This window comes from Gallinula chloropus (assembly GCF_964237585.1).
Source record: "Gallinula chloropus genome assembly, chromosome: 1".
Lineage (NCBI taxonomy): Eukaryota > Metazoa > Chordata > Aves > Gruiformes > Rallidae > Gallinula > Gallinula chloropus.
In genome coordinates, this window is record NC_140085.1 from 180,163,462 (window position 1) to 180,183,575 (window position 20,114).

General features: G+C 47.1%; 1 protein-coding gene across 1 annotated transcript in view; it reads right to left on the reverse strand.

The window, feature by feature from the left end:
• Positions 1 to 17,928: 17,928 nt before the first annotated feature.
• VWA8 (von Willebrand factor A domain containing 8) overlaps positions 17,929 to 20,114 on the reverse strand; it is a gene marked incomplete at its 5' end in the record, with an annotated part of 200,100 nt that continues 197,914 nt past the window's right edge. The window contains one exon of the mRNA XM_084274913.1: positions 17,929 to 18,321. Coding sequence (XP_084131039.1) covers positions 18,213 to 18,321 — 109 coding nt within the window. The 3' untranslated portion in view covers positions 17,929 to 18,212. The remainder of the gene's footprint in view (positions 18,322 to 20,114) is intronic.

Here is a 20,114-nt window from a genome sequence, read left to right on the forward strand (position 1 = left end):
TTGCAGCTATTTATTTTCCTTGTAAAAAAACCCCCACAATAAAAATTGAAGAATTAGCAGTAAACTACAGCCAGATAGCTGGAATCTTCTCACCCTGGATGTGTGCACCATGGCTGGGCATCTTTACAGTGCACTTCTACCCATATTAATGGTAGATATCTCACCAGCTCCCAGAGTAAATAAATGGGGGGAGTGTCTTGAAGTTCCTTTTTCAACTTTATTTAGCTTTGACTCTGCACAGAGCCACAGGATAGCCCATGGAGATAAACCTCTGGGACAGAAACCTAAGATTTAGCTTCAGGCTGACTTTACATGTGAACAGCAGCTGCAGAATAGCAGTATTTTGTCTGAGACCTTCACAAACATACGTTATGGGTTTGGAAAAAAACTCCACGTTCAATTAGCGGAGAGCATGTCTTGGTCTCTTTTTGTCTCACTCTGAGTTGCTACATCCATCAAGGAGACAGCTGCAGTGTGCAACAGTGTGAATAAAGGGGGCTGAAAAAATTTTATGTATTCTGTTAAGTAGTCCTCTGAGGAAAGAAATGAGCAGACCAGCCCCACTGGGGCTGAGGCATTCAGGTTTGAGCAGTGTCCTTAGGGAGCTCAGGGATGCTCAGGAAGACAGAACAAGTTAGCTTGTTTCTGAAATGCAGCATTCTCTTGACTTCCCAAAGAAACAGTGGGTTCTTGGGGTTGCAGTGGAAGGATGGGGTGGTTTCATACCTGCCCCCCAAGTCTGGTGTAACTGGGCTCCAGCCCAAAGGGTGGCTCTTGTCTCTCCATGTCCACATGTCCCCTCCCAGGCCTTGGGTGGGAGCTGGTGATGACCCATACACATGGCAGCCCTGCAATGAGCATTGCTTTGGTGGGGTTAGTTTTCTGTTTGGTTTGTTGACTTGTGTGTGCCCAGCGACCCCTATACTGGTTTTGAAAGGGAAACAGCAGTCACCTGGGACCAGAGCTGGGACTATGTCCGGGGAAGAGCGAGACCACTCACCTCTTTCCACTTCCCAGGGACCTGCAGGTGCACCGTGTCACCATCAGTGTCAGGTGAGTGTGGGACCATAGAAGGAGTATGTTTCTCTCCTCTTCTTAATTTATTTATTTATTTAAAATAAAATAACCCCATCTGAAACTGTAGTGAGGTAAGAGCTCTACTGAAAACCACATACCTGGCAGATGTTTAAACAACTGAAGTTGGTTTTAAATGAAGCAAAACTGCAGGAGGAGCAGCAGTCACTGACTGTGACTTTGCAACCTGAAACCCAAGTGAGCCTGGGCACAGAAGAGCATTTTCACAGGAGAAGAGAAATGTCCCCTTCCTTTCAGGCAGTGCTGCAACTTCATGAGAAGATCTGTCCTCAGCTGGGAAAAAAAAAAAGAGGCACGAAAGAAGATGCAAAGCTCAGTATCTTCTCTCTGTCCATGGAAGGGGAGAGGGGTGTGTGTGGCTGAGCTCTGTCATTGCTGCAGCACCAAGAGCCAAGCAAATGGCAGAAGATCAGTTCAGGTCACTGCTCCATCATTTGCATATGTGGTTTAGATGTGAACACACAGACTTTGATGCCATCAGGCAGGAAAAATTAAATCTGTGGCAGAGTTACTGCAGCCACTGGTATTCCTGTACTTAGCTAATGCCTAAAGAAAAAGTGTTCTGACATGGACATTGGGAAATGCCTGTGGATGGGAAGGGAAGGGGCTCCCTAGTGGTCCTTGGCCCTGGGTTGAAGGCGGTTATCAATCCCTTCTTGCTGGTCAAGCCACAGCACTGTGGGACTATGGTGCTGCTCCTCATCCCTGTCTGAGAGGCTGGAGTCTGACAAGGGATGATGAGGCTCATCGTGTGCTCTGCTTTCTGTGAGCCCTTGGTCCAGAGCTGCCCCTCATCTCAGTCAGGATGCACACAGCCCCAGACAGGGACACATGGCAGTTGTGTTGGTGCAATGGGGCAGCACTGGTGGGACAAGGCTAAATTATATACCCTGCTCTGGAAGGATTTCTGGCAACACTGAAAGTCCTGCACAAGGAGGAAAACATCATTAATTACAGTGCTAAGAGTACGTGAAGAGGACTCAAGCTAATGGAAAACTTGGTCATCTCTATTGTACTGCATACAGGTCATCTCCATGGTACTGCATGCACCAGAAACTTATTTTGATACCCCTGTTCCTTCACAGTTCAGTGACTTTAATTAATTGCATCTGATTTAATTGTGTCTTTCTGGGCAGTTAGTCTCATACATTCATTTATGGCACACCTTGCAGCCTTTGCTGAGCTTTTTATCCTGAGTATGCCCTCTCATTTTTGTCTTCAGATGTTCAGTCTGCGAGGAGCCCCACTAAGCTTGGATGTGTGAAGGAAAAAAAGCTCTCCAGACCTTTCCATCAGCTCAGTGATGAAATGCCCCAGCTGGAACCAGCTTGTACTGATTTTGAAAATCTTTTGAAAGCCAGAGAAGCCGGTGGTCCAAGGCTTGACTCTCTGTGGAAACAGGAATAGGAGTCTTTGAGGATATGCCCAACTAAGCAGGAGCAAACCCAGCATGGTGGATACTGTGAAATCTGTACAGAATTTTAATGGATATTCAAATATATAAAAATCACAATGTGGCTCCAAAACTTTCCATGGGAATAGTTCTCAATCCTACCACTGAAGTACTGTTTGGTAAGAAAGTTCAAATAGCAAACTGCTGAGGACACATATAGTTAGCCAAAAAACATGTTATCTTTTGGGACTGTCTCTCTGATTTACTAAGGTCAAACAGTCATCTGTGTTTTTGCCTGCCTTCCTTAGATGTGAACATTTAAGAAGCTAAAACTATGACAAGTATTCAAAACACATCGATGAGACTCCTCCAAACTGTCTCAAACCTGATTTCAGAGGAGACATCAGAATTATTGTCCCTTTGTTTGCCTTATGGCATTTTAATCCTTTGATTGACTTGTGTCATCTTTAAAAAATTTTCCCTAAAACTAGAAGGGCTGGAAACAGCACTTACTTAAAATTAAGAAGGAAATTTCACCTAATGTGGTGTCCGATCAGACTTTCATGATCTCTGAATGAAAACTCAAGAGCTCCAAAATCAATGTGCTGGAGCTCAGAAGGTGGTGGGGCGGGTGTGTGTGTGTGGGTGTGTGGGTGTGGGTGTGTGCTGGGTGAGGGGGGAGTGTTTCTTCAGTTAGAATTAGGGTTAAGCATGGTGGGTATGGCTCTGCCAGGTTTTCTGTGTGCCAGTGTCTTTGTTGGCATGTAGATATTCAGCATGTAGACAGGTTTCCTTCTGAAGCATTAAATCAAGTAGGAATTTCTCAAATTGCTCTTTTCTAGCCTGAGATTTAAGGAACTGGTCAGTAAGTTGTTCTCAACTTCAAATAAGCATCTGGATTTCACCTTAGGTCTCTCAAGCAGGTGTTGTGACAGCTGCATAGGTGCATGTGGTGGTTTCACACTGGCTGGAGGCCAGATGCCCACCAAAGCCGCTCTGTCAGTCCCCTTTTCAACTGGACAGAGGACAAAATATTTATTGAGAGGCTCAGGAGTTGAGATAAGGACGAGGAAAGATCATCCCGCAATGACCGTCACGGGCAAAACAGACTCGACACAGAATAAAGGAAAGAAACTCTCTAATTTATTACACTGCACTGCACACCCAGTGAGACCAGAGTTGGGTAATGAGAAGTGTGACCAGATCTTAAAGCATCTCCCCCCAGCCCTGCCTTCTTAGCAGACTCCACTTTAGTCATGATTTTGATCCCTCCTTGCCCCCCATTGTGGCACAGGGAGGGGCAGGGAATGGGGGTTTCGGTCAGTTCCTCACAAGCTGTTTTCCTTCTTAGCCAGGGTGGGGGGAGGCATTCCTCACACTCTGCCCCTGCTGCACCCTGGGGTCCCACCCACAGAAGACAGTCCTTCCTGAACTTCTCCAACGTGAGTCCTTTCCCAACGGGCTCCAGCTCTTCACCAGCTGCCCCAGCGTGGGTCACTGCTATGGGGGGCAGTCACAAATCATAGAACCTCTCTCAGTCTCTCAGGCCCGGACTGGTCCAGCCTGGTCCTCCATGGGGTCAAAAGCCCACCCCCTCCTCTGAGCAAACATGCTCTGGCGAGGATCAACTTCCTCATCTCAGTGTCTCCGTCTCACTCCACGGGCTGCAAGTGCTGGCAGAGGCTCCGACACGGGTCACAGAGTCTCCTGCATGTCTCCACCTGTTCCAGTGTGGGGCCTCTCCATGGGCTGCAGGTGGGGTCTCGGCCTTTTCCATGGGCTGTGGGGGGGACACCCGCTCCACCCTGGGTTTCTCCATGGGCTGCAGGGGGATCTTTCTCCCTGACACCTGGGGCACTCCGCCTCCTACCTTCCCTAGCCTTGGTGTCTGCACAGTTTCTTACATCATCTCACTCCCTTCTCTGGGGGCAAAAAGCAGCTGCTTGCAGGTTTTTTTTCTCCTCAATGTGATTCCCAGAGGTGCTGTGACCATCGTGGATTGTCTCGGCCTTGGTCAGCAACGACTCCGGCCTTGACCCGGCTGGTGTTTGCTCTCTGGGGCCTGCAGAGAGCTCCTGGCTGCTTCTTGTAGAAGCCACCCCTGCAGCCCCCACTTCTCCACCAGAACCAAGCCAGCCAGCCAAAACCACAACAGTGCATGATGAGCAATATCAGCTATGTAGGTCCATGGAAAGTAATTACAATCATACAGGAATTTCCAGCTATTTTTGTAGACCTTCTGTAGGTCTTTCATGGCATTACAAGCCAATTCTCACCTTCCTTCCCCCCAAATATTCCCCAAAGGTGAGACACTGGATTTGTCCTCCTACGCTTTAGATTAGGTATTAAGAAGAAATTCTTCCCTGTGAGGGTGATGAGACACTGGCACAGGCTGCCCAGAGAAGCAGTGGCTGCCCCCTCCTTGTCAGTGCTCAAGGCCAGGTTGGATGGGGCTTTGGGGAACCTGGTCTAGTGAGAGTGTCCCTGCCCATGGCAGAGGTTTTGGACCTAGATGATGTTTGAGGTCCCTTCCAAGCAAAACCAGTCTGTGATTCTATGAATCTATGCTGCAAATCACACGCAATCCATTCTTGCATTCACCCTAAATACAAACCCATGTCCCACACAAGCTTTCCAGAATGTCAGGATTGGCTCTGTCATCTCACACAGACCCTCAGGTCTATTCAGCAAAGGAGGGCAAGCCACACCTTTGTTTTGTAATGATTTTTTCCAGTGCAAAGGAACACAAACTTGTGATTTTCTGCTCATTGTATTGCACCACTGTGTATGTGGGGACTTGTGGTTTCAGTGATGGTGTCATACAAGCCCATATAGCATATAGCCATAATCAAATACTTTCTCTGTGCACAAGTATGGCCAGAAGTATGGGTAAGCAGGGCTGTGGCAAGCTGGGAACAACCCAAGACTGCAACAGCTCTGCTGATCTCATCTTGAAAAAACCTTAATCCCAGCTGTCATGGCTTCACAGCAATTCCCAAGCCTGGAAATGTAAAATGAGCTTCTGTGAGTCCTGTCCCATGCTTTTTTTTTTCCCAATGTGATCATTGCCCTTGAGGAATTGCTTTGCCAGAGGTGAGGTACTCATCCACATGCAGAGGTAGAGCCTGAAAAAACCCCTTTGTTTGGAGGGAGACCTGTGTTGGGGGATGGGGAGGAACAGTGTGCTGATGAAAGACTTGGTGGCAAAGTTGGGTGGGGTTTTTTTTCTGCTTTTTACAGGCAGAAGCAGCTGACAAATCCAGCCTGTCTGTGCTTTTTGTGTGGCATTACAAAATTAGAAAGTTGTTTTTCAATGAACACGAAATTGCTGAAGAATAGAAACTCAAGTGCCATAAATAGTGCTGGGCTCTCTGAAGCCACAAAGAGGAGGCTGTTCTGCTGGGAGATGCCAGGCCTGGGAGCATGGGGTTTCTTTGTCTGAACGCTGTCAGTGCAGCAGCCGGTGTACTTTGAGCATGAGTCCCAGATTTGCTTCTCCTGTTAACTAGGGATGAAGAGGAAACAGCAATGAGCTGGGAGAGAGGGCCAAGAGAGAGCCAAGTCCTTTAACCCACTTTGCTCAAGCGGGCAATGATCTTCTGAGGAGAGACATGGGAGGGTACAGACCAGGCCTGCAAGTAAAATTTGGAAGAGGGAAATTTTTTGAGTTCCCTATAGTGTTATGCTTCTGTGCTGTGTCAGGGGGGATAAAGAAATGGCAGCTTCTAGGTTAGTAGGTTAAGAGAGGTCCTTCTCCCCCTCTACTCTGCCCTGGTGGCACCACACCTGGAATACTGTGTGAAGTTCTGGGCCCCTCAGTTCAGGAGGGACACAGAACTCTGTGAAAGAGTCCAGCACAGGGCCAGCAAGATCCTTATGAGGAGAGTCTGAGTGAGCTGGGCCTCTTTAGCTTGGAGAAGAGGAGACTGAGGAGTGACCTTATTAATGTTTATAAATATGTAAAGGTCAAGAGTCAGGAGAAGGAAGACAGGCTGTTCTCAGTGATGGCCAGTGATAGGACAAGGGGCAGCGGGTGCAAGCGGGAGCAGGCGAGGTTCCAAGGAGAGGTTATAAGGAGAAAGTTATTCACTGTGGGGGTGATGGAGCCCTGGCACAGACTGCCCAGAGAGGCTGTGGAGTCTCCTTCTCTGGAGACATTCAAAACCCACCTGGGTGCGTTCCTGTGTGATTTAGTCTGGGTGATCCTGCTCTGGCAGGGGGGTTGGACTGGATGATCTTTCAAGGTCCCTTCCAGCTTCTAATGTTCTGTGATTCCTTCTCTTAGGAAATACACCTTGGTCTCCAATGTCCTTGACACCAGTGCTTTTCTATCAGGGATAGTGGCAGCTGATACAACAGGGTACCTGACTGTAGGTTGTTGCCTCCTGAAAAGAGCATTTTAGTGCCCTGTTTGAGCCATCTGGAAGTAACAGGTGCTGATGGGGTTAGAGCTGAGCTCAGCCAAAACCCTTCCATGGTTAAACCCCAGTGTCAGGAAGGGCAAAGTATGGGCAAATTCAGTTGGGCACAACTTCCCAAAGACATCAACTATGAACCAATGATCAAACTGAACCCAGATACACAAGACAACTGTAGAAGTTTATAATGCTTTATCTGGTGCAAATGCATTGCTTCGGGCAATTGAGACCCCATCCTGCCTCCTTGTCTGCTTGCTGGATGGACAACATCTCACCTTGAAACTTGGACCTGCTTTGTGCCCCAGCTGTCCATAGGCATGCCTGGCTTCACTCTGCAACTGCTCAGCTTTCAGTGTTGGAAATGAAGATGGTCATTAAAACCCAATGACCCTCAAAAGAGCCCCAAATTAACCCCAAACTCTGTTTTAATGAAGGGTAAGGTGCTGTCTCTAATGGCTTCTGTCCTGTGTACTGCTTGCTGGCTAACCACACAAGAGATACTCATAAATGGGACCTTTATTAATTTTTATTAAACAACTTGGGGAGCGAGGGCTGCACCTTTCAGCCCTGTCATGGGGGAGCTGCTGCAATAAAACCAAGGGTTTAGGCCAGGCCACAGGAAGCAGGTCTAAACACACTCCGAGTTTTGATTGTATGGGTATGGAGATGCTTTCTTAACTAATGAACACATGGTGAAGCTGTTAATCGGTTTTAGGCTGCAGCCTCCTGTGCACTGCACTGTTTAATTTCTTGCTCAGCTTTCAGTCTGTGAATGGTGCAGGACTAAATGTCCCGTGGAGCCAAGCTTGAGGGCAGAATACCACAACACAAGAGGGCTAGGCGCAGTTACTCCAAGGAACAGTAGCCAAGATGTGGGGGGAAAAAACCCCTGCTAAAATCATCAGCTGAAGGAGCTGATGGAGCTGGCAAGGTTTCCAGATCATCAAGAAGGAGCTGGGCAGGATTCCAGAGCTGCAGCGTACGAGCTAAAGCCATTAACAGGATTTTTGGTTTTAAGATAATGAAAGATTGGTTAGGGATTGGGATTTCCTGGACTCACTGAGCTTAGGAAATGTTAGGAGCTTGGATGTGGATGGCTCTTCTTGGGGAAGCAGGCACAGGAGCTGCTCTGTGCCTCCCTCCGGCCCGTTTTGGTGCCCCAGTGCCCCAGTGCCTGCCTGATTCCCTGCGTGAGAGGTGCCCAGTACTGGGGTTTGTGCTGTGCCAGTGGCTCCCCCAGCCAAGGGAAGGGTGAGGTCCCCCATTTGGCCAGGCCCAGCTATGGTCTGTATCCAGAGGAGAATGGGGTTCCCTCCAAGGCAGGGGGTCTTTCAGGTATTTTTGCAATATTCCCTATTCCTCTGGTTATTTGGACAAAGGAGTCGGTTCTTTCCAGGGACAGAACACACAAAACCCAGCTGGTGGCCACGACAGCCCAAGGGGGTGTCTGCTCACACACTGTAAGTTCTGGGGCTTTGATGCCAAGCTCTGCCTTTGTGTTTGGAGGGGTTGGGGAGGTTTTAAGGATTTTCTGATAGGGCTGTGCTGATAGGATGGAGGAACACATAGAAGTGACTCAGCCACAGACCATGGGATCCAAGCCCAGGCAGACCCAGAGACAGGTTAGCGTGTGCTGGCACCCTGCTGAACAGCAGGCAGGACCTTTGGGGGGGGGGGGATTAGTCACTTTACTAAGCTGCTTCTTTGTCTGTGGCCTTAGGTTCCTCCTGCTTTTCTGAACACCAGGTATTGGAGCTGACACTCTCAGCTTTGACCCAGAGGACTGCCATCCTCCTGCTCCTTGGTGGCTGGTGGCCCCTGAACGATTTGAGCCAACGTGTTTGCCGTGTCCACTGGAAGAGAAAAGAAATCCCCTCACAATCTCTCAATTGCTCTGTCCTTGTTGTTTTTTAATTTTATTGTTAATAAGCAGGAGGCAATATATTGGGTTTGTGTGGCAAACTTTTGGCAGCAGAGGGCCCCAGGGGTGGCTTCTGTGAGAAGCTGCTAGAAGCTTTCCCCCAGGCCTGAGAGAGCCAATGCCAGCCAGCTCCAAGATGAGCAGGTTTTCTGGCAGGGCTTGTGACCACACAGGGGACCCACACTGGAGCAGTCTGGTCCTGAGGGACTGCACCCCATGGAAGGGACCACACTGGGGCAGTTGGTGAAGAGCAGCAGGCTGTAGAAAGGACTTATGTTGGAGAAATTCGTGGATGACTGTCTCCCATGGGTCGGACCCCATGCCGGAGCAGGGGAAGAGTGTGAGGAAGATGTAAGAAAAAATTAAGGGGCAAATGAAGAACAGTCACCTAGCTTTGGGCTGAGCATGAAACTTGAGTAATTCAAAGGAGGTTGACTTTGTTTGTTTTAAACCCATAAGATGCTGAATTCCTATTTTGAGGAAAAATGACTAAACTTTGACATTCATTCCCTTGCCAGCCTAAGTTTCTCATAGTTACAGATGTGTTTTCCCAGAAGAAACCATCCAGAGACACAATGTGCCTTTTGTTAAGAGCAGCTGGTCGAGTTAAATAATGATGCTTTCAAACTCCTTCATGATAATGGAAGAAGCTTTGTGACCTTTTGGGTTGCTGCCTGCCATCATCTCAAGTTCAGTGGGGCTTTGTGGGCTATGGGGTGACAAGATGGGGTGCCCAGCCTCTCTGAAGAGGTGCCTTTGGTTTCTGATACGTACACTGAGCGGGTTTCAGCCAAAAGCAGAGGGAGATGCTACCCTGCAAAGCCCTGGCCTTGAAGGGTGACAGTGGCCAGGGAAGAGCTGCCGGCTGGGATGCAGAGATGCCAAGTCTGGAGCCCAACACCTACTCACAGCCACTCTCTACAGCACTCAAGAGGATTAATTGGAGATGGAAAAGAGCTCTTTTAGGGTCTCCTCTGTCTCAGTCTGTGCCTAGGCATAGTCATGCTTGGCCACTTGCTTTTGTTTGCCTCGGCTTGGCTTTTGGATCGCTTCCTGCCTCCTCCCAGCCAGCGCCCTCGCATCTATTTCTGCTCTAATTTATTTACAATGAGTCCTGCTTTCCCTCTTCCTCATTTTTAGTGGTGGAGGGAAGGATCTTTTGATCTTATAGGGTTTTTTTTTCGGAGAGTATCTGCTTCTTTTCTTTTTTCCCACCCCACAAATCATGCTCCTGAAGCAGCATGACACGGAAGCTGCTGTACACCTGAGACGAGGGTGTGCACCAGCACTAGAGGAGCTGGAAGCTTCTAAAACCCACACTCTGGCTACAATTTCAGTAACGGATTTTATCACAGGTGTGCTGTGTAAAGTATGCAAATGGCTTCTCAAAAGTCGTTATAAGGGTCATGCTTGGGCATTAAGGTAACGACTCAGTGTACCTCACCAGCCTGCTTTAGCTAATTGCTCATAAAATCTTTTAGGCAGACTGGACAATGCCAGGAAAGGAATGGGAGGGGGGTGTCTCATTTAGGGGACTTGCACATACCAGTGCCAGAGATGTAACTGCCTACCTGTCTGTCAGTCCTGAGCCACATCAGATGGTGGACTAAAGAGAAAGGATGATTGCACAGAAAAAAGGGCTAATAAGTTTTGACCTGCTTTTGGCAAATTAAAGCACCAGAATCTTCTAAGTGCTTTGTAAATAATTTTTAGACACATTTTGTTTATATTTAAATAATACCTTAGCCTTTAGTGGTATCTGGCTCTTATTTAGCTGAATAATTTATTTATTCATTTCCTCGTGGAATTAAAATGCAGTTGATGAATTAAAAGGCAGAGAAAGGGTGCTCTGTGGTTTCAGTGCATTACAAAAAGGCATCAGTATAATATCACATGCTAAAAAATCTGTTTCAGTGTTTCCTGCTCACCTTCCAGGCAGTGAGGGACATGAAGGGGGTTGGTTGGGGACAGCAGGGAGCAGGAAGGATCTGTGGAGTGGTTTCAGGTAATTCATATGGAAAACAATGCACAAGGATGTTGGGGAATGAGATTTCTGTCCTGCCTTTTGCTGCTGAGTGGAGAGCTCACAGGCTCCTTTCCACTGAAAGGAATCTTGGGCTGTCCCACAAGTGAGAAGCAGTGAATTAGGCTGGAGAACACAACCCCCAGCTGGGCAGAAGGAAGGGGCAGGTGAGGAGCAGCTTCTGGGGTCACCAGCTCATATGGAGGACCATGAGCTGCACAGGCCACCGGAGAGATGCCTAGATGTCCCTGGTAAATCTGTCCCTGCACTACCCTTCCCTTCACCACCCAAGCAGGGAGGGATGAGGCAATGCTCAAGTTGTTCCTTTGCTACCACCAAATATTTCTGGGAGGGGTACAGCGCGTGCAGCGCCGTGTTCCTTGCTGTGACATGTCTCTGTTCACAAGGGCATAGGAGCATCCCTACCACTACCCATTCTTTAAAGAACCCCAACTTACCTCAATTTTGAACCCCAACTTAGTTATCTCCATTTGGAAACTATAGTAGGTGACCTTACAGATGTTGAACCCATACGAGCTGCAATGCAGATGTTGGTACAGACAATACGGAGCATGATTTAGTCATGACGACAGCAGAAGTATCTGGGACACTGTTCCCTATATCACTCTCCCATACAACACATTTTCCTAAGTAAGTAATGCTATTTTTGGACCCCTTCCAACCCACCGTCTGCATGTAATATTGTCCTCTGACTCAGACAGCCCAGCCAGGGAAGTTAACCTAAAATAAAATACTTGTTTAATGATTTGGACTGAAAAGGCTGTTGCTAAGAATGAGTTTTGTCTCGAGCACTAGCACAAAAAGGGCTTTTGTTTTTCCCATTTGTGAGATGGATTTAGTTTATAGGTGCTCAGTGAACACTCAGGTTCACTAAGAGGTTCCAGGGACTCTAAAATTTTGGCTTGCACTAGAAGGAACCAACTTGAGTGCATTTAACTAGAGGGGGGAAAAACCAGCTCACAACATTAGTATTGAGGGAACACGCATGTTTCAGTTCACTCCCCATGCCCTGTTTGATGATGCTGACAAGCCTCAGCTCATCCTGAACATTTGCCTGTAGTAGGGAAGGAGTTTATTTCCTGCCTGATGAGGATGAAGCACAGAGTTGAAGGGTTGATGCCAGTGGGACCGTAACGGTTCTGACACGGTGCTGACATCAGGAGCAGAGATCTGTCGCTGAGCCGACCCGCCCTGCACGAGGGTCTTTGATGTGACACAGCATCATCTCACTCCTGCCCTGCAAGCTGAGCGTGCCTCCTCTGCTGAGCCTCTCCTGGCTTTGGGATGTGGTTTCTATTGTGGATAAATTTTATTGCTGTGGCTGTGCCTGGTGGATCTTCCCAGCCCTAATCCTTCACCTGCATGTTTGCACCTCTCTTCTGCCCATGCTTGCACTGGTGCTCGAGATAAGCCAGTTCAGGGACCTCAGTAGATTGGAAATGATGAATCTGTCCTTTTCTTTCCTTCCTGCTCTCTTTCCTTATGAATATTTTGGAACAAGGAGGCGGGGGGCGTAGAGGGCTCTGGTGCCAGGTGACACCCAGCTGATAGGGATCGGCGGCATCAGGCAAACATGGTCAAGGTCTAGTTTCCAGCCCTACCTGGCTTTGCAATGCTTAACCTGTCCATAGCAAAACTCTGTGGTGACTGAGGAATCCAGGGTCAAAACCAGAGATGTGTTTTTACGTTTCCAGTTGGCAGTTTACCTACCAAGATCAGTTATTTTCTTGACTAGGATCTTCCACGTGTGTCGTGTGGAAGGACACAGACCTTTTCCACGTGCAGCCAATGCCAGATGTTCAGACTAATGATGCTGCAACTGATGTTAGGGATGTTTGTTTGGCTTTTAAAAGTAGATTTTCATTTGCTTATCCTTTCAACAGTTGGGGAACGGATAGTCCTGAAAAAGAAGTTATTAGAATTTTATACACTGCCCTCATCTTTCGAAAAAGCCTCTACAATCTTCATCCTGAGGAATGTCGAACAGCTTCTTCAAAGCTTCTCACAGACACATCCTTCCCAGAAAATGCAGCTGACTTCAAAATGTTTTATTTAGTGATGATGCTGCTTCACTGACATCACTGTCACGACAATCTCAGAAGCACTGCTGAGTGAGGCAATTTGTCACCTGTTTGTTTTGATGATACCATGAGCTCTAGATTGTTTATTTTAAAGCTGTGTGTGGACTGAACACTACATATAACCCTTCCATGCTTGCAGTATCACTTAGTTGCTCTCTTTCTCAGAACTGCTGGTGCAGGATCGATACTGCACATCACACTGCAGCAATGTGCATGCTAAGAAATAAACCACTGATGGGGCTGTATTCACACAGCAGTTTTGCAAAAGGACTTTCTAAAACAGCCCACTTAGGAATCAGCACATGACTGGTGATAAAGATGGGCCTTTTCTGCTTTTAAGGATAAAACTGTCTAGCTTGGCTACTAGGCAATGACATCCTTCAGCCGAACTGCTTGCTCTGCAAGTGTTATTTTTTTTCTAGTGGAATTTGTTTGCTACAAACTGTTGTAAACAACCACATGTTCTTGCATTTGAGATCACCAACATCTCCAGCAAGGAGCATGGTCATATCAAACAGCTACACTGAGAACTGTCTTGGAAAAAATACCACTGGTAACACAGTCCCATATGGTGTAGGAGGCATTTCAATTCAACCGGCACAGCAGTGTCTTGACTTCACCGTGCTACTCCAAGTGCTCAAATGCTTTGGGCATCAGTATCTGTCTTTTAACTATGACAACCAGAGCACCAAGCCAGGGTTAAAGACCATAAGTTACCACCTGTGATGTTCAGGGATTGCTGGGCACATAATGGACCACAGATGATCACAGAATCATGGAATATCCTGAGTGGGGAGGGACCCATAGGAATCGAGTCCAACTCTTGTCTCCACACAAGACCAGCCAGATCAGAGCATGTGCCTGAGCGCATCATCCAGATGCTTCTTGAACCCAGCCAAGCTCGGTACTGTGACCACTTCCCTGGGGAGCCTGTTCCAGTGCCCGACCACCCTCTCAGTTAAGAACCTCTTCCTAATATTAAACCTAAACCTCTCCTGTCACAGATTCATGCTGTTCCCTTGGGTTCTATCACTGGTCACCAAAGAGAGGAGATGGGTGTCTGCCCCTTCACTCTCTCTTGTCAGGAAGCCATAGAACCCGATGAGGTCTCCCCTCAGTCTCCTCTTCTCCAGGCTGAACAAACCAAGGGACTTCAGCCTCTCCTCCTAAGACTTCCCCTCCAGGCCCTTCACCATCCTTGCCCTCCTCTGGACACTCTCCAATAGTTTTGTGTCCCTCTTGTACTGTGGCACCCAAAACTGCACCCAGTACTCAAGGTGAGGCTGCACCAGTGCAGTGCAGAGCAGATGCTTCCATGTGTTGAGGGCTGTCACTGTACAGCATCCACGGGGGCTGAGAGGGAAAAATGTTGCCCTGCCTTTTCTAAAACGTTCCCTGTCAGGACAAGAGGCTGTGTTTGCTCTACCCAGATGCTGGCAGAAAGAATAGCAAATGATAAAATGGAAGTTGGTCTTTTTGGTGTTCTTGTTGGGGTTTTGTTTGTTTGTTTTAAAAGATGATGCCAGAACAGACACGTTTGCCCCAGAAGCAGAATTATACTTGAGCTAAACCACAACTTCCACCATATTTCCAGCAGGGAAACCGAAGAGTTTCACCTATTTTCAGTAAAACAGCAGCATTCAAAGCAGTGACTGAACCCTGACCTTTTCTCATCTAGAGCTTCTGTACAACAGTGATATTTTCACATCAGCTTTCCAGGTTCAACACACGGTTAAGCACTGTATATGCACTTCTCAATACCTTGTACATTCTACTTTGTTACAGGAATGTTATTTATTAATAAACACAATAATGTGCAATAGCCAGCACAGCATCATTATTTTAACTGTCCAAATTGTATTAATATTTATTTTGTAATAGTTAAAAAAAGAAATCTTAACTGTGTATAGAGAGAAAATCTCAGATATTTTTACATCTCTTACCTGTACTGTCAAGTTAGGTAACAGGGCTCCTGTTTTGTTGGATTTGGCACGTACAACACGGTGTGTGACTCCCTGTGGCACACTTGTTTGCTCGTATATTACATCAGCACAACTGATCAGCGATTAGGATGGTCAGTCTTAATTTCACCAGGCTAAGGGGTGAGTGACACTCACAATCACGCCTGATGCCTCACATTGGTAAGGGAAAGAAGTGAAAGAAGAGGCAAAGGAGTCAAAGATCACGAGTCCCTCCTAACTCCCCTCGTGCTTCAGGCTAACCCCTCGCTTGTAGACACCGCGCCCTTACGTAAGTAGGGACCGTGCTTTGCTCTGGCTGACATCCCGTCTGCGGGGGCTTCCCGTGTTTCCTTTCTCCTTTCTTTGCACCTCAGCTAAGTAAAGTAACGATCGTGCCCCGAAGCGGCCGCACACCATTACTGTTTATGTGCGCAGTGAGCACATCACACACGCAAGCAGGGACTAGACCAACACCTGCATTCGAGGAGGCAGTTACAGTGACTGCATCGCTGCCGCTGATGTGGCTGACGCGATTAAAGCATCAGCGACAGGTCAGGACCCGCTCCAGCCGGCAGCTCTATTCATTCACAGACCCAGTGCCTTTTCCTAAAAACCAGTGGGTGCCAAAGAGCCTTCACAAACCCTGAGAAGGCATGGAAAGCACCCCAGCTCGCTTTCAGGTGGGGGCGAGTGACACACAGCGCTGGCGTGTGCGGTGCCAGGAGAGCAGCCACCGGTGCTGCTGTTAGCTAAACAAAGCCGCGCTACTCCAAAGGGTTTTGCCAATTAAAAATAAATCCGTATTAAGAGAAGCTCTGCAAGTCCCAGGGACATGAAAGAAGAGTGTTTGCTGAATTTCTGAGCAGGGAAATAACGCCGCCAGTCCCCAGAGACTGCACAGCTCCTGCTTTGATTTCCTTGGGGTAGTGATGAGCATGAAAGCAGGTGAGAGATGCACGCCCCAGGGAATATTCTGTCCTGAATTGTTAGAGTTTAGAGAGATGCTGTTGGTTCAGATATGATCTGCAATGAAGCAATGTTAAAAGCAAACCACCACCACTCCAGTTGTTCTGAAATGAAAACAAACTGTTTCATTAATTTCTTCTCTCTTTCTCTCAAACCCTACCAGGAACTGCTGCCTCCTACTCCCAGCCACCCACCCTCCTGGCCCTGGACACGACCACATCTTGTTGAGCCCCTGAAAGGCAAACTGAAGCACAACAGACACCTCCTGAAATAATGAGCAAAGCCAAAAGCTATGGAGAGGTAGCTTTAAATTGCAGGGCATGAAATATAATTTACAGGGATAATCAAGCAAAAGGTTTAAAATTGGATTTACCATGGAGTTTCCTTTAAATAACACTGGTTTACGATGAAGACAATGGTAATATAGGTAACATAAGGCATGTAAATCTGAGGCGAAAAAGTTCATCCACTGAAGTCATCTAGATAGTCTAGAGCACATTTGCTAGTTAACTGCAACAAAATGCTATTTTTTGAAGGACTCTAGCAATAAAAGCAGAGGTGTTGAAGAAATTTCCATGTAAAACTGCATTTACAAACTGACTTATTAACATGCCAATTCTTTATTGCATTCTGTATCTCATCAGATGTTTACAGGAGCAAGATATTTATATTTTGAAGTGTACTTCCCCTCAGTAGCCACATCTGTGTGTATGTGGGTGTACATGCGTTTGTCCCAGCCAGGGATAACCTTCTCAACCTTCTCCTCCCAATTCCCTTCTCTCCAAACAGGAATTGCATCTTCAACCTCTTTGTTTTCACATAGATAGTTATCATAACAATACTAACAAGCCTTTGAAAAACGTCTTCCGTCCTCTCTTGCTCTAAAGAGTTTCAAAGCCAGCCAGGCTTCGAATCACATCATAAATATGGAATAGAGAATGACCACTGGAAACTGGGCCCTTTAAAACACCAATGGTTGTGTTTAATGAGACCAAATTAATTTGCCTCCTCCCCTCCAAATATCCTATTCACAGTGCGGTCTGAGCTACAGTGAGATTAAGAGAAAGATTAGAAGTGAAGCATTGCATCTCTTCCTTCAGATTTTAGAAGTACCCTCCCTGGACAGGCTTCTATTCAGTTACCCTCAAATTAATATCAGTAGAGTATCAGTGATGATGCGCATCCCTCACCCCAACTTAATTAAATCATACATTCAATTCATCATGTATTCCAGTGTTCCCAATGCACTACAGAATAACTATTCTTTAGTAGATAAAGAGGTCTTACTGCCTAATGGGACAAGCCAATCACCAGTCAATTGAATTATAAGTTTTTATAACTACCCTGGATAATAAATATACCCCGACACAGATATCTTGCTAAAATAAAAGCAGATTTTTTCCCTCTTCTTTTATAAAGAATAAATTATTTTCTCATGCCTAGATCTTTCCTCCAGTTTCACCTTCAAAAGACCCAAGCAAAACAGATCATGAAGGAGCTCCAGCAAAGTGTAATTGTCCCCCAGCCGAAAAAGCTCCTCCATGTACTGAGGCCAGCTGGGGGATTCTGGGCAACAGCGTGGCTGCATCAGTCACGCAAAGGAGACGGCAGTTTTGACCCATTCCCCTTACTTTTCACAGGCAGAACTGAAAGAATCTATTTTTGTTTTGTTTTCCTTCTTAACAGCCACTTTCTCTAGATCTGACAGGGCTGAGCAGCGTGCCTGATCAGATAATGAATGTTTACACGCGACGGCCAGTGTTTCCAGGCTGCTCCATTGTTCCCAGCATCCAGCGGCGAAGCCCCGATGCCCGTCAGGACAAGAAAGCCCCAGCAGAGGAAGGAAGGGTTTCCTGCCTGACAAGACCAGTCCTGTTCAAACCAGAGATGGAGTTAACTGCTACCCATTCAAACACACGCACACAACAGACCGAAACAGATCGCCTGGCTCTGCCTTGTGTAATATTATCAAAACCCAGTGACCTGGGCTTAATTAAACAGGGTGAGGTGACACTGTGGTGCTGGCAACACGGCAGGCAGAGGAATGATCACAAGGTGTCCTTTATTTATTTGTCCCTCTGGAAAGACACTCGCTCTGTCGCCATCCTGCGATTCACCTCCACGCTGCTGCATTTCTTTAACCGTGCTAAGTCGGGTGAGAGATGTGGGGTGGAATTTGACAGCCTGGCTGTCCTGCAGATTTGGGTGGCTTTTCTGATTAGAGAACAGTAGGTGTTTCGTTAATGGCTGCGTTTAGCCTCAGCTTTAGGGTTTATATGTCCAGCAGGAGCGGGCTGCTTCTTTGAAGTCACGCTCGGTGACATCAGTGATGCCTAGGCACTTGACAACATGGTAGATGTGAAGATCTGCTGCAGGATCTGGGGGATCTCTTTGGTATCCATGGCAATAAAAGACCGACCTGCCGGTAGGGTCCTCTGCAGCCTAAAGAGCAGAGAGAGGGACAAGACACAATTACCATTTCAAATTACCTCCCCCCTGACCCCAACAAGCCACAGTCCTTTAAGAATGGACGTTTTTCTTTCTGAATACAGAGCCAACCCATGCTGTTCATGTTGCTGTCACCATGCAATTAAAGGCTTGGGAAAGCTGCAGTGGGAGGAAACGCTGAGCGCAGCGAAGTCACAGAGGTCCTTTCAGCAAGACAATCAAGAGCATTTCTAAGGGTTCTTTCTGGTGTGCAAGAACTCCGTTTTGATCAAGGTACCAGTGACCCCACGAGGTATTACCACAGCTGGTTTCCTGAGGGCAGCTAGAGAGTTACTCTGGAAATGAAGATATTCCCTTACTCCAAATAGATTAGCGTGAACCCGCAGCTCTTTCAGTTCAACACCTCCAGTGACTCTAAATGTGCTCTTTGTGTTTCCTCCTCGAGATCGCAGCAGATTAGATGGAAACATGTTTTTTTTTCTGCCAATACTACCCTGACACATTTTTATTCAGAGCTTAACCCCCCTTAGTGAAGGTAAACAAGGTGCAGGTTACAGACCCCGTCTCCCTCGTGCCCAGTCAGCAGGCTCGGAATTTATTTTTGTCACTGCATGTCAAAGGAGTTTATGCTCCACACCATTTCCCCAGTGCTAAGGTAGGTCTCACTTTTCAAGTGAGTTTTTAAAAAAAGCTGCACCGGAGGACTCCCTTCTCCTCCCCCCACAGCAGTGACAGGAAGGCTCTGTCTAATTCTGCGCTTCCACGGACACAGAAGTGCATTTCAGCGACAGCGCTGCGTGCATTTTCCATACCCAGTGAACTAGGCAATTATCAGAGCTCCTCTTACACACAGCAGGATATGGGCAATGCTTTTTGGGGTTTTTAATTCCTAGCAGAAGCAAAAGGGCCTCCTGTAATTACAACCTTGCAGAATGGATTCTTTTCTTCATGCACAGCGCAGCTCTGATGTACAGACCTGAGACATGACTAACGCTGGCTGTGCAGCTGCATCTTTCAGCCCTTTTCTGATTAAAACTACGTACCAAGGACCAATTCCCTTTGGGATTTCTCTCACTCTGCTCTAGTTGAAGCCTCAAACAGAAGCAGAAGAGGCACTGTTGGTATTTGTGGCTATAGCAGCTTTTTTTGCTGCACGGGCTGCTCCTCAGTGGACATGGAATATCATCTGGGACAGAATTTCCTTATTTTTCCTTGTGCCAAATCAACTTAAAGTAAAATTATGTAGTAGCACTAGAAATAGGTAAAGTGGTTCAGACTCTCCAAAGAATGTAGGTCTCTGACACAGCCAGACTGAGTCAAATTTTTGGCAGTTTTAAAGACCATTAAACTCCAGCTTCTCTTGCTTTAATCTCATTTCTTAGGCTCACGTGGATTCAGACCATGTACTGGGCAATGGCAAAGGCACCGTGTCTCCCCTGTGATTACACAGTAATAGTATATACAGGGATAATGCACATCCTTCAGTGGCAGGATGGTTTGAGGTGCTCCCTTTGGATACTAAGAATGCTCTGGACAAGCTGCATATTAATTGCAAGCACCCATGAGCCAGTCTCCTTCCTGACACAGGACAAAGCCACTGCTTGTTGACAGTACATCCAAAAATCAGAATGATGGATGAAAACCTGGACATGAGCTGACAGCCTGCACTCACAGAAAGCCAACCACATCCTGGGCTGCATTAAAACCAGCATGGCCAGCTGGTCAAGGGAGGTGATTCTGTCCCTCTGCTCTGCTATAGTGAGACCCCACCTGGAGTACTGCATCCA